Raw genomic sequence first — 14,150 nt, forward strand, 5'->3', positions numbered from 1 at the left:
CAAACTGCAGCATGCTGCCCAATGGGCTCAAAGGGACACGTCAAAGGCCACGGTTAGCATAGCCTGGGGGTGCCCACAATGCCCTGAACCCTTGAGGAGCCAGTAGACAGGCATGGCACCCAGATAATATTTGGGTTTGAAGCTGCCTTCTCAGGCAGCAAAGAAACCTTATATAATGAAGTTAATATTACAGAGCACTTTTCTTTCCAGTGCAGGGTTCGCCTTTCCGGCCACCCAAAGGAGGCCTCCTGGTCACAGTATCACTTAGGATCTGAGTTAGCTTCTGCGGATGATGCTGAATTATTCACTAGCTATGGATACTGGCCCAGCTCTGGGGTCCCGGTGGTGGGGTACCTGAAGTGAGCACACTCCCCAAATCCAGACTTGGAGGGAGGTCAAAGGGACAAAAGAATCAGGGGCATCAGACTCAGGACGCGGAGGATGTGGGTGCAGGAGCTGGGGGCGGCGGGAGGGCTGGAGGCAAAGAACAGTCAGGCAAGCTGCCTGCGACACCCCAGCGCCTGCCACTGGAGAGAGAAGGGAGGTCAGGGAAGGCTTCTGTTCCCAGGAACTTTGCTCACCACCTCCAGCCCTCACTGCAGTTCAGGGGAGCCCTCGGTTCCCTAGGAGCCTAGAAGGAATGCAGTGGGGTGTGTGCACACATCACTGCTCCTGTTTCAGAGTCCTCTGCCCTGTGGCGCATAGAGAAAGCCCAAACTGTGCCTATGAAAAGAAAGAAGCAGCGCAGGGAGCAGGTAAGTGATACTGTATTTCCATTGCCTCATCTGGCACCAGAAGAGACCAGGGTCACGTTTCACATCTCAGGGATGTGGTGAATCCAGAGAGGAATGTGCCCGGTGGCTGGGGAGACCTGTGCTAGCTGCCAGGACCCATGCCGACATCACCAGCGCCGGCTCCTTGTCATCTGGAACCGATGACAGAGAGCTCTTCTTGCTGCTGTTATCAGCTCTGTTATCACCCAAACCTTGAGTACACCTTCCACTGGGGCGTGTCTGAGGGGGCTGGGGCTCCTGGGGGGGAAGGCTGGGGGCCTGACTGGTGTCTCCCGCCCATGTCTGGGCTGGCAGCATCTCACCCCCCACCCCCGGGGTTGTGCTTAGAGTCAGGTGGGTAGAGAAGGCATGACATCAGGCCTTGGTAGGTAACTTTGGACGTTATCTAACTTCACCCCGTGGACCTAGGGGAATTTTGGACTCCCAGAAGCCAGAGCTAATCTGGAGAGCACGGGGTACTTTCTATCTAGAAAGAAAGTCATGGATGTCAGCAGGGAAAAGACGGATAAAGGCTAGTTCCAGAGGCCAGCTGCCTGCTGGGGCAACCGAGTCCAAAACCCTGCTCTAAAGTCAAGAGGTTGCTGCTTATGATCTCTGGTGTCAGAGCTTTAGGAAAGGGGCAGAGTCATTTTTTCGGCCCCTCTCCTGATTGGCAGGACCCCTAAAAAGCAAGGGGGCTTCACCTGAACATGAGGAACTCAAATCAGACTAAAGGATGAACTTAACTCACCAGGTACCTCAGATATACTGGGCAACAGGGGCTTTTCATCACTGAGACAGGGAGCAGTAGTTCATGGCGAAGCAGAGCTGCCCTGACTTGGCCTGGCGGGCGGCTGGCAGAGTGTGTACTGCCTTGGGAGGCCCTCCTGAGGCCGCTGGGCTGGCTGCCCTTCTGCCTAAGGAGCCTTTCCACACAGAGGAAGAGAGAAGGGAAGAGGGGATGAGAGAGGGTGGAAGAGGGGAACAGAGAAGGCAGCTGTCCTCCCCAGCCACTGGGTGCGAGTCCAGGCTGGCACAGACCGGCGCATGTACACGAGCGACTGAACGGAAAGAGTGTAATGCAGCTCTAAAGGTGGATGCGTTTGTGTGGACAGGCCAATGGGCCAGCCGGACGGGGCCCCGTCGGCCTCCCACGGAACCTGGGCGACAAGCTCAGACACATCAGAAGGCCTCACAGATGGACGGTCCAGCCTCCCCCAGCTGCCGAGGGAACCTGTTTGGAAACCTCTCTCAGCAGAGCTGGCCCCACCCACCTCTGAACCGGTAGACTTCTAGACATTAAAAAAAACCGGGCTCCTCGACACCTGCCAAGATCTGTCTTCTTGGCAAGAGCCTAGGGCTAAGGGAAGCCCGTCACTTGCCATTCCTCAGAGTAAACAGGGGTGCTTATTTATGCCCCTTATTTATTAGGGCAGAGGAGAAATCTTGTTGTTGGATAAATCCGGCGGGGGAGTGTACAGGACAGGCTGTCCAGAGTCTGCTCTGGTTTACGTGATGAGCAGAACGTCCCTGGTCTCCCCGTCTGGGGCCTGGAGATAACACCTCCACGAGGCCACGGGGAAGCGTCCATCGTGGCATCATCTCCACACTCTCCCCCTCACCCCTCGGCACCTGGTCCTCTCTCCCACCCTGCCTGCCCTCGAAGCCAGGGGGCGGCAGGCTGGCCTGTCGGTAAAGTCCTCCTGCTACTGAGCACTCCGTGCTGGTCTCCTAAGGCTCTGGACATCCTCTGTGAGCTTCAGGCTCCCCCCTCCCCAACCCATGCTGCTTCTCATCCTCTGGGGACCAGCCACACTGCACAGATGGGGAAGGATGACCAGGGCAAGGTCAGGGGCCAGGCTGGTAGAGCTGGCTGTGAACTCAGCACTCCTGCACTCTTCCTCTCCCAAGACCCTCCAGCTGGAGCACCTTGTGCAAGCCTTCTGAATGCGGCGACAGCTGGAGAGGGCTTTTGAACAAGGCCGAGAGGGAATCAGTGACCAAGCCAAACGTGCGAGAAAGGGAAAACAAGCCTCTGACCCCTGCAGGGGCTAATCCACTCTCTGAAAGTCTGGGAGCAGGTTATCAAGGCAGCACAGAAGAGTTGCTAGATCTTCCTGAGCGTACACTACATCTTCTAGGAACTGTCGCTCAGTAAAAGAGAGACCGGGAAGGGGGGTGAGACTTATCTGCTGAGGAACCAGGAGGTCCAGTTCCACTGCCACTGCACATACAACCAGTGGTTCCTGCTGAAAACTCCAGGGCCCAGATTTCCAGAGGTTAAGGCCACACACAGATGGGGAACCCAGATGTCACCTGCATTCTCTATTTACCTGCCAATGCCCCAGTGTACCAATAATGATGACTTAATTTTTCCACTTTCTAGACATAAGACAGAGAGTGGTTACCTTGCTCAGTGTCACACCAATAGCAGAAAGCAGGATGGCGAGGTTGAGATGACAATCTGTTTTTGTTTTGAAAGGGGAATCATTTAAGACACAACCTTGAAGACAACCAAGTAGATCTGGAGGGAACAAATGACAGGCGAACAACATCACTGAGACTGAGCTGCTTCCTGGGACTGTGAACCCTTCTCTGTGCCTCTGCTGCACCCCTGCTCTCCGTGGGGCTCCAGGCCCCCTACTTTCTTAGGGAGGGGCCGGGATGAGCCTCACAGGACAGCTAAGGAACTTTAGCTGTCTCCAGGGTGTTTCAGTAATTCAACCCCTGATAGGGCCAGCTCTGGTCTGAAAGTCAGCTGCTAAGTTCTAAACAATGGCAAGGGGTGTGGGTAGTGGGGGAGGCTTATGAATTAAAAATAGATGCTAGTAATCACCAGGGAGCTTGCAGAGAGCATGTGGGGCTATGTTTACTAGAGAGAGAAGAATCCCTTCTATTCATGCTCAGAGACCAGGGTGGAACCACCACCAGCTTATCACACCAGCCAACGGCCTCTGGGTTTGGGGGAGTCAGCTGACCATGCAGGGTTTACTGATGGCTGGAAAACCCCCTTCCTCAGGACATGGAGGCACCCCTTCTTCTCAGGATCCCCCAGGGCCACGCCCACCCCCCGTGGTGGGGCGGGGACAGCGCCAGATCAGAAAGGATGTATAACTGAAGGGGAAATTGCAACCAAGAGAAAAAGCCACCATCCTTGGGCTGAGGCAACCCGCTCATGATGGAAATTGCATAAAACGGTCCCTGGTGGTTTTAGTGACTTCAGATCTCATTCTGGTCTTGTGGACATGCTAGAAACATGGGGTCTAGTCTCCTCTCTGCCATGAACTGGCTGGGCCCTTAGGCAAGCAGCTTCCTGATTCCTGTAGGCCTCAGTCTGCTCATGTGTAAAATGGAGATAACTGTACCTGCTCTGACAACTTCACAGGGATGTTATTAGGAGTAACCAGGGAGTATATGTATGACAAAGCTTTGGAAAGATGAAATTTCTAAATAAGGATATAAAACAGTCATTGGAATAACCATTTTCCCCATTTCCACCCTGAACCCAGGGACCCTTCCCCCAGTGAGCTCACCCCAGAGTCTCCTGGCCTGTCTTCCACCAACAACAAGAACAGAACCCTGCCACTGTCACCTCCTGGATACCGTGGGGGCAGAGTGTAAAGACCAAACAGGAGGGCTTCCCTGGTGGCGCAGTGGTTGAGAGTCCGCCTGCCGATGCAGGGGACACGGGTTCGTGCCCTGGTCCGGGAAGATCCCACATGCCGCGGAGCGACTGGGCCCGTAAGCCATGGCCGCTAGGCCTGCGCGTCCGGAGCCTGTGCTCCGCAACGGGAGAGGCCACAGCAGTGAGAGGCCCGCATACCAAAAAAAAAAAAAAAAAAAAAAAAAAAAGACCAAACAGGAGCCTGCAGAGAAGCTCCCCAGCTGATGGGCTCCCCACCCCTTCCCCCCTGCATTCCCAGTCAGCAAACATCAACAACCCCTCACCAGCCCCCGCAAGCGCCCACCGAGCACCCGCTCACACAGCCTCAGGACAACAAGGTTCCCATTCTCCCTCCTCGCTAAACAGCTCTAGGACCAGAGACCTTGGCTTGACAGGACTGTACTAATTTGACTTGTAAGATGTATCCGCTGACTCAGCAGTGAGAGGCGGGCTTGGCAGCTGCTGCGAACAAAATACTTGCTCACTGAGAATTCCCTGCAGTCCAGTGGTTAGGGCTCGGCACCTTTCACTGCCGTGGCCCGGATTCAATCCCTGGTCGGGGAACTAAGACCCCACAAGCCAGGCTATGCGGCCAAAAAAGAAAACTTGCTCATCAAAGGCTGAATGACTGGTTCACCCTGTGGGCCTCTCTGGTCTCCCTTCCCTCCACAAGGCCACGTTTCCCTTTTAGCCGACACATTCAGATCTCACTCTTGGCACAGACTTCTCTGTAGTTGAAACTAAGCTTGCAGATGGTCCAGTGCCATCGTTTTAAATACTCTCTATATATGCTGACAACCCCCAAGTGTCTGCCTCCAGCCTGGGTTTCTTCCCAAGACTCCAGACTCCAACATCTGACTGCTTATTTGGTCTCTCCATGTGGATGTTTAACGACCGTCTCAAACGTAACGTGGCCAAAGACTAGCTCTTACTGCTGCCCCACGGCCCCTCCAGATATCTGGTCCGTGTGCTGTCTTCCCCAACTCAGTTAATGGCAATTTCTTCTTTCCAGCTGCCAGGCCAAAAACCTGGGAGCCATCGCTGCCTGCTCCCCTCCTGTTGTGCCCCCACATCCATCAGGAACCTTGGTAGCTTGATCTCTGAAGCGAATCCAGAATCCAGCCACTTCCCCCACTCTCACCCTGCAGCAAGCCACTGCCACCTCACCCCTGGAGGCTTCCAACCACTTCCTGGCCAGACCCTCTGCTCACTCTGTGGCTCATAGCCTAGTCTTCACACAGCAGCCCGAGCGGTCTTCTTCAAGGGTGTCACTCATCTGTACAAAACCTAATGACTTCTCATCTCACTAGAGAAAAAAGTCAAAAGCCCTTTTCCTGGCCTACTAGCGATCTGTAGCCCTCCCTGCGCATCTTTTAAAAACTAACAAAAACCAGACTGCCTCAACCAATATCGGCCTCCTTTCTCCTCCCCGGAAGAGCTGACCCTCCACTTCCACCATCTCCTCAATCTACTAAAACTGATTACTTGCAACGGTTATCAGTGACCCCCACTGTTTGATACTATCTATGTACAGTTCCAAATCCAGATCTGACCTGTCACTCCTGCTGCATTTCACTCTGTTGAATACTTACTTCCTCCCTCTTTAAACTCCTTTCTACTTATACTTCGGCATCATTTCTCTCCAGGTTCACTCCTGCAGACCTGGCTGCTCTGCCCTTTATATGGCGTCTCTGTCCTTGGTCTCAGCCCCCTCGACACATGCCCTTCGACCATCTCATCCGCACCCAGGATTTCAAGCTCAGTACTGGCTCCCAGAGTGGTCGCCCCAGCCCAGACCTCTCCCCCAAGAACCCAACTGCCAGTTGGTGCTCTTTAGATGGGCAGCTCCCAAAGGGACCTGCAACTCAACATGTCCAAAAGTGAATGCATCACTTGGCTCCCCAAACATGCTACTTCTGTGTTTCCTCAACTAAGAATGCCCCATTCCTAAACTTGCTAAGCCAGAAAACTAGAGTCCTCCTCTACTCCTCTTCCTTCATCTTCCATGTCTACTTTCTCGCCTATACTATCGATGAGAACTGCCAAAGGTCTTCTGAATTTATCTCTGCCTTTTCATCCTCACTGCTGCAGCCTAGACTCCGGCAATAGCTCCAATAACAACAGTTTCTTTGACTCCACTCCTGTCCCCCTTCCTAATCTACTGTCTACGCTAAGACCCAAAGGGACCTCCTCCTGCCATTTTCCTGCCTAACACCCTTTGACAACTTCACACTACCCCAGACTCAACATGGCAAGGCCTTTTGTGATCTAACCTCTACCTACCTGTCAGCCTCCAAAAGTGCTGGATGCTCCAACGACAATGCACCCGGGGTAGTCCGTGGCATCAGCTCGCTTGCCTTTGTACACACTATACCGTTCCTCTCCCCACCCTTCCTCCCAATTCTCTGGCTAAATTATACTCCTTCTTCAAGATTCAGCTCAATGGCTTCCTCTAGAAGGTCTTTGCCAACAAGCTCCCATATCCTCAACATAGCCTCATCACCCTATCTTGTCTGTCTCCCCTCTATTCAGTGAGGACAGTACCTCCGGCTTATTCATTCTTATAGCACATAACAAGTATGCAAGAAATATCAATACTTATTATATGAATTAAAGAATGAATATAGAAATTCAGAAAGTACCAAACTAGATTTTCTCCTTACCAAACAGCCCTTCATGGATTCCTCCTTTATCTTCTTTGGTTGGTAACAATATTAAAAACCTTACTGTGCCAGGCTCCATTCCAAGTATTTGACATATATGAACCAATTTAATCCTAGAGCAATTCTACTATTATTATCCCCATTTCAATTGGGAAAACTGAAGTACAAAAAAATTAAGTGATTCAGGCAGTAAGTGGCAGAACCAGGGTTGATGCTAGTCTGTGCTCTCAACCACTGCACGTATTGCCTCTTGAGAGCATGTTTAAGGAAAACAAACCAAAATTACTATCAGCCCAAGCAAAAGATAATTTTCAGGGCTTCCCTGGTGGCGCAGTGGTTGAGAATCTGCCTGCCAATGCAGGGGACACAGGTTCGAGCCCTGGTCTGGGAAGATCCCACATGCCGCGGAGCATCTGGGCCCATGAGCCACAACTCCTGAGCCTGCGCGTCTGGAGCTTGTGCTCCGCAACAAGAGAGGCCGCAATAGTGAGAGGCCCGCGCACCGCAATGAAGAGTGGCCCCTGCTTGCCACAACTAGAGAAAGCCCTCGCATAGAAACGAAGACCCAACACAGCCAAAAATAAATAAATTAATTAATAAACTCCTACCCCCAACATCTTAAAAAAAAAAAAAAAAAGATAATTTTCAAAAACAAATCCCCAAACAAACAAAAATCAGCCTTTTGGGGATCATCTCTTACTTTTGGCTTGTCCTATCTCTGGCTCCTTCAATCAGACACACAGCTCTGTAGGCGGCAGCGTGTCCACACCAACCAGGCCAGGCCCCAGCTCAGGTCCTCAAGGCCAGAGGCCCCTGCGTAGGTGGCTCCTGCCTCTGAGTAACCCCAACCCGGAAGGCCCTCCTCTTGCCCCGCCTCACCTTGTCGCTGAGACCCTCGGCCTCCTCGGCCAAGAGGTTGCCACCATCAGCCAGCAGCAGGGCCGTATCAGTGGTGGAAGAAGACCGGGGGCGGCACTGGTGCTGGTGCAGGATGGCGGCCAGGCTGCTGTCCTGGGGGGCCTTGCGCAGCAGGTGGGGGCTGCCACGCTGAGGCTCCAGGGAGCTGCTCTTGGTGCGCCGGCTACTGGCCCCGCTGCCGCCACCCCCACTGCTGCTGTGCAGGCTAGCACCCCGCTTGATGGAGGGCCGGGAGCGGATCTGCTGCAGCACGCGGTTGAAGGCAGTGGGCCTGGCGGGCAGGTCGTGCAGGGACATGGCGTAGGAGACGCGGTGCATCTCCGGGGAGCGCTCCTTCTCGTCCGGGGAGTCATGGTCGGACATGCCCTGCTGATGCTGCTGCTGGGAATCCTGAGGCGTCTGGTGCTCCCTCTCCCGTGACCGGCGGCGGCCGTGGAACAGGTGCTTGAAGCCGTGGCCAAACATGGAGCCCTCTGAGAGCTGCTGGATTTTCTTAAGGAGGAAAGATGAAGAATCTGGTGAGTGGAAAGCTCTCGAATGCCTAGTCGGTTGCGGGCAGAGGTGAGGGGTCCATTCCCGGGATATGAGTGTAGCTGCTACAGTCATCTGAATCTGGAAGATCCCCATGAATGTCCTGTCATGCCTTAAAGATCACCTTGCAGAAAGGTGGCAACCCAGACCAATTCCTCTCATTCCCAAAGAAATGTGCCTGTATGGCTTCCCACAGGACATTCCAAATCCACACATGGTTCAGGATTACTGGTCATGATATCCTTGTGGCTATAGTAGGGCTCAGTGGCACACGCGGGCAGCACTTGGCTCATGAGGTTTATCCCTCTGGACTGATTCTCCCTCCATCCCCTAGTCCCTTTCTCCTTCCAATTAGGTCCTTCCTCCAGATGCTCTTTTGGCCCACCAAGCATCCATTTCCAAAGACGCCTCATTGTAACACTGCCTGGGAAAATCGGGGTCATGCAATCAGGTTATACAATTGTAGCAGATATTGCTAATGACCTACCAATAACTATTCTCCTTTCTTTCTTACCAAATTGCATGGCTTTATTGTGCCATGCTAAAAATTCTTGCTTCATCAGACCCCCTTGCAGCTAGGAGTAGACACGTGACATAGTTTGGGCCAATGAAAAGCAAGGTGAGCGTTTCTGGGGAAACTTTTGCTTGCCTAATAAAGGTACTAGCCCTTTTTACTTCTTCCCATCTGGAATGTGGAGGTAACGCCTGGAGATGCAGCAGCTGTCTTGCAACTGCAAGTAACTGGCATGAAGATGAAGACCTAAACACAGATGGTAAAGCCCCCCACAACAGGCCTGGGAACTTGATGGCCCTATGGAATCACCAACCCAGCTGTGAATGCCTACCCTGGGATTCTTGGTTCATGAAATAAACAAGTCTGTCTTTATCTATACAACTCTAGAATAATTTCCTCTTATTTATAGCCAATCTCATTCCTGACATAGCAATAAAATAAATTTTACTGAAGCTTCCGAGTTGGTGAATACTTCCACATGCCAGGAGGGTGACACATCCCAGTCCCAGGGCCACAGAAACTCCTGCACTCAAGACCTTCCAAACCTCACCGTATGCGCCTCTTCATCTGGCTGTTCATCTGTATCCTGTATAATAAACTGGTAAATGTTAAAAAAGTAAATAAACTACCTCAATGGGCATACCTTGTAGTGCGGTCAGTAACATGACCACTTCTTTAGAATACAGTCTTAGTGTCTTTCCACTCAGACTGGAACAAACCAAAGGGGCTCTGGAGCCCAGTGCTGCACTGGCCCCAGCCTTCCCTCTTAGCTCTGCCGCTGAGATGCTCCACTGCTCCCCAGGCAGCACTGCTCAGCGAGAGGCAGCCCGACCACCCGGCCAGGGCGAGGCAACGTGTGGGATAACTCCAGACAGCTGCTTCTGTCAGGGGGTCGGCTCATGTGGTGGAGCCGAAACCTCGGCAGAAAGCTTCAGAGGCAACAGGAGGAGGGGTGAGACTTTGAGGACCAGGTGAGAACGCCCACTCTGTAACTCCTAAGAGGGAAACTCAGAACCCAGCCACATGGGGTTCAATGTCTTCATCTGTAAGAAACAACTCATCACCTCAGGAGGCAGCCTCGGTCATCTACGAAACCTCGCAAAGAATTACAAGTACTGGCTTTTCTTTTTTTTCCTAGAAACAAACTTACAGAGCAGAAAACTTGAACCATGCAGACACCAAGGAGAAAACCATCTTCAGATCTTCTGACTTAGCTGACCCCACTCTCACTGTTAACTTTACACCTCAGCGTGCTTTGTGCAGACGCTACTGTTAAGATGTAAGCGGCACTTACATCTGATGTCAATAACAGTGCACGCTACTGTGGATTACGTCAAAGTGTAGGATTTTCATTTTTCACCTCGTTTGAGCAGCCCCACAATCCTCAAAAGTAGGTGGGGCCCTTGTACAACTTACCTGGCCATTTTACGGGCCAGGTAAGTTATATCATCACAGCTCACCGTGAACTAACGGCTTATAGTTTTCAATATGCCCTTTCTCCTGCATTCTCTCACTTGATTTTCCAAGAAACTAATAAAAGCAACAGCAGCAACATTTCCATTTTTAGGTGAGGAAATTAAGGTGACCATTACTCCTTCTCAAGAATTTAATCCGGGCTTCCCTGGTGGCGCAGTGGTTGAGAGTCCGCCTGCCGATGCAGGCGACACGGGTTCGTGCCCCGGTCTGGGAAGATCCCACATGCCGCGGAGCGGCCGGGCCAGTGAGCCATGGCCGCTGAGCCTGCGCATCCGGAGCCTGTGCTCCGCAACGGGAGAGGCCACGACAGTGAGAGGCCCAAGGACCGCAAAAAAAAAAAAAGAATTTAATCCTGGGGCAGCCCCGCAGACGCTAGGTTTCACAGTGCCAGGTCTCCCGATGGGAGCTACCATCTCCTCAGGGCCAGCCTGAGGCAGAGTCTGCTCAGGGTAAAACCACCACGTCCAAGGCAGGCCGGACGGAGGAGTGCACTCCGCCAGACTTGGAAATGGCCAGATCCTGCAGCCTCTGGACCAGGGACAGGCCAGGACACCCTCCTCCTCGTTGGGCCCAAGCTGATAGCAGACCATCCTCCAGGCATCGTAGATGGGGCCAGCTGGCTCTGGCATTTGCCCAGCAACTTCTGCCAAACAGTCACATTACATATTACAAATTGTCTTTCTAGCATTCTATTCCAAGCCTCCTTCTCCTCTCCCCACCACTCCTAGCCTAGTTTCTCCAACACTGAGGCCCCTCTTCCACATCCACTCAGATACAGGGTTCCCTTCAAAAGACAGCACCAGAGTCCCAAGGCATTTCCTCTCCCTGAGCCTCAGGAGAAGGGGGCAGGTGCTGGGGACAGCAGCCACCACTGTCTGCTATACTGCATTGAATCCTAAAATCCTTGGTCAAATTACTTTGAATATCATACAACAGCATTTTTCAAAGTGCTTTCCAATGTATGCTGTCACTCTAACCTGACGCTAGCCTAACTCCAGGAGGCAGGATGTCACAGAGCATCAGTGTCTCCATTTTGCAGATGAAGAAACTGAAGCACAGCACAGTTAAGGGGCTCATCGCAGTTACACAGAAGAACCTCCAACTTCTAGTCTAAGTTACCTTCACTGGCTCACACACTGATTCCGAGACTAAAGCAGATACAGTATTTACATGTGTCCCAGAACAGTATCACAGGCTGGATCAAAACAAAACAAAAATGCCTGGGCCACGGGGGGGGTTCCGCCCCCTGAACTGCAGCGGTGAATCTTCCCGTGCCACATTGTAGGACTGGGGCAAGACCTGTAACCAGTGTGGGTCTTCCTTTCCCACCTTCCCATCTATTCTGCAGGTAAAGGAAAGCCAGGGTGACCCCAGGACCTTTGCCCCAGCAGCGCTGAGGAGTCTGCTAAAGTCTATGGTAGAGGTGAGGGAAAAGAACAAAAAAGAAGACAAAGAATAATGGGAGGAGAGAGATGGCTCCAAAGGCAGGGGTTTTTCCTCACTTATAAGGTGCAAGGCAAGAAAGCAGGGTAACACATGGGCTGAGCTGTTTCTGCATGTGGGTGTCAGAGAGGAGAGAGTTAAGGAGTTTTGACATAACTCGGTAAGTAAGTGTTCAAAAAAAATAAAAAAGGAACCAGCACATACACATAACCAGCCACAAGTTTTGGAAATGAGGAAAACCATGGTGACTAGCTTGAGGGAACTCAGCCACCAACGCGGCAGAAAGCACCACCTGCTCTGACTAACAGGTTCCAGCTACTAAATGTCACTTGCTTCTCCACATTGACTATTGCTTTTCCCCAGCTGCCAGAAACCATTTTGGTGGCCAAACGAAGCCATGTATTTATTAGGAAAAGAGAGCTGAGATGTTTCAGAGCTAGAGATGGGACACAAACAGCTCTCCTGATCCATGAGAACAAGCAAGGACTGTCCCAGAACTGCCCAGAGGCCAGAAGCAAGGCAGAATGGAGAGCATCCTGGGGCCAGGTGCCTGTACCTAGGGAGGTAAATGAGAGAAGTTTGCTGTCTTTCCCTGAACTCTCTTTAAGGGTAGAAAGGGCGCCGTCTCCTTGGAGTGCCATCATCGTCTCAGGAAGAAAGGGCAGACTAGATGGTTTCCGAAACATCCTTCCTGAGAAGGCTGTGGTCTCTGAACAGTTAGGCTTCATCCCCTTTCCTCCCTGGGTGTGGGTCCCCCAAAGGGGAAGTCTGCTCCAAAAGCTGCAAACACAGCTGCATGAGGTCAAAAGTAAAATGCTTCGGGGTGCAGTGACTTTGGCACCATCTGGTTAAAAATAGCCAAAAGCAGCTTCGAATTCCTCCAAGTCCCTGTGTTCTTAACAACTCCCATTAGAGCTGAAAGGATCTTTAAAAGTGACACTATGGACTTCCCTGGTGGCGCAGTGGTTGAGAGTCCGCCTGCCGATGCAGGGGACACGTGTTCATGCCCCGGTCCGGGAAGATCCCACATGCTGCGGAGCGGCTAGGCCCGTGGGCCATGGCTGCTGAGGCTGTGCGTCCGGAGCCTGTGCTGCGCAACGGGAGAGGCCACAAGAGTGAGAGGCCCGCGTACACACATACACACACACAAAAAAAGTGACACTAACCTAGAGTTAATTATCCCACCTGGCAGCTGACTGCACATCCCCTCCTCCTGCCTGGGTTTGAAACTCCCTCTGCCGCACCACAGGTCCAGCTGGGAGGGTTCAGGGGGTGATTGGGTTACTGTGAGCCTTAGCAAGCCTAGGTCGCCAACGTTCCTCTATTTATAGGGTCTCTATGGAAACAGGGCCAGCATTAGAGAGCTAATCGCTGTAAAAAATCCACAGAGTCCTACTCTTGAGATACAAAGTGGATTGCAGAAGTCTTCAATTGCCCTTAAGAGGCCTTGGGTGGGGAGCCTGGGGTTGGAGCGGGAGAGGAACTGCCACCCCAGGTTTGGCGCTGACGGCAACAATGATGAAGACTGAGCGGCTGCAACTGTTTCTCTTAGAAACACAGTGATGAAAGATTTTTGGAAGCATTTTTTTTCTTCCCCAGCATCCCAGCTGACATTAAACAAACAGATCTCAACTCAGGGGCAAGTGATTTCCCCATTCTCAATTTTATTCTAATTCCTCATTCCTTTATTGCTCAGAGAATTCTGCCTGAGCCAGTGCAAGTCAGGCAAGGTGACCTCATGCAGCGGATCTTAAGGCAGAATTGGCTCAACATTTATCAGCATAAAAGATTCTTTTTTTTTAAATGATTTTTTTTTGATGTGGACCATTTTTAAAGTCTTTATTGAATTTGTTACAGTATTGCTTCCGTTTTATGTTTTGGTTTTTTTGGCCACGAGGCATGTGGGATCTTAGCTCCCCGACCAGGGATTGAACCCACACCCCCAGCACTGGAAGGTGAAGTCTTAACCACTGGACCACCAGGGAAGTCCCAAAAGATTCTGATTAAAGTTATCTTCACGGTGTGCCCTCTCTCTGCCTCTTATCCTACACCCCGTTCACTGCTCCCCGCTCCATACAGCCCTGTCTGACCATGCCGATCTAAAGTGACCTCACCACCCTGCTCTGAACTCCAGAGAGCTTGTCATCTGCACCACTCATCTCGCAATT

The 14,150-nt window shown here is 52.0% G+C and overlaps 1 protein-coding gene across 3 annotated transcripts in view; it reads right to left on the minus strand.

Annotated features, from left to right (window-relative positions):
- TMCC2 (transmembrane and coiled-coil domain family 2) overlaps positions 1–14,150 on the minus strand; it is a 39,124-nt gene that overhangs the window by 17,810 nt on the left and 7,164 nt on the right. For 2 of the 3 annotated variants that reach the window (XM_059057584.2, XM_067033326.1), the window contains exon 2: positions 7,980–8,510. The exons of the other annotated variant lie outside the window; for it this stretch is intronic. In XM_059057584.2, coding sequence (XP_058913567.1) covers positions 7,980–8,510 — 531 coding nt within the window. The remainder of the gene's footprint in view (positions 1–7,979; positions 8,511–14,150) is intronic. 3 annotated transcript variants of the gene reach the window in all.

Source organism: Kogia breviceps, chromosome 1 (genome assembly GCF_026419965.1).
Source record: "Kogia breviceps isolate mKogBre1 chromosome 1, mKogBre1 haplotype 1, whole genome shotgun sequence".
Taxonomy (NCBI): Eukaryota; Metazoa; Chordata; class Mammalia; order Artiodactyla; family Physeteridae; genus Kogia; species Kogia breviceps.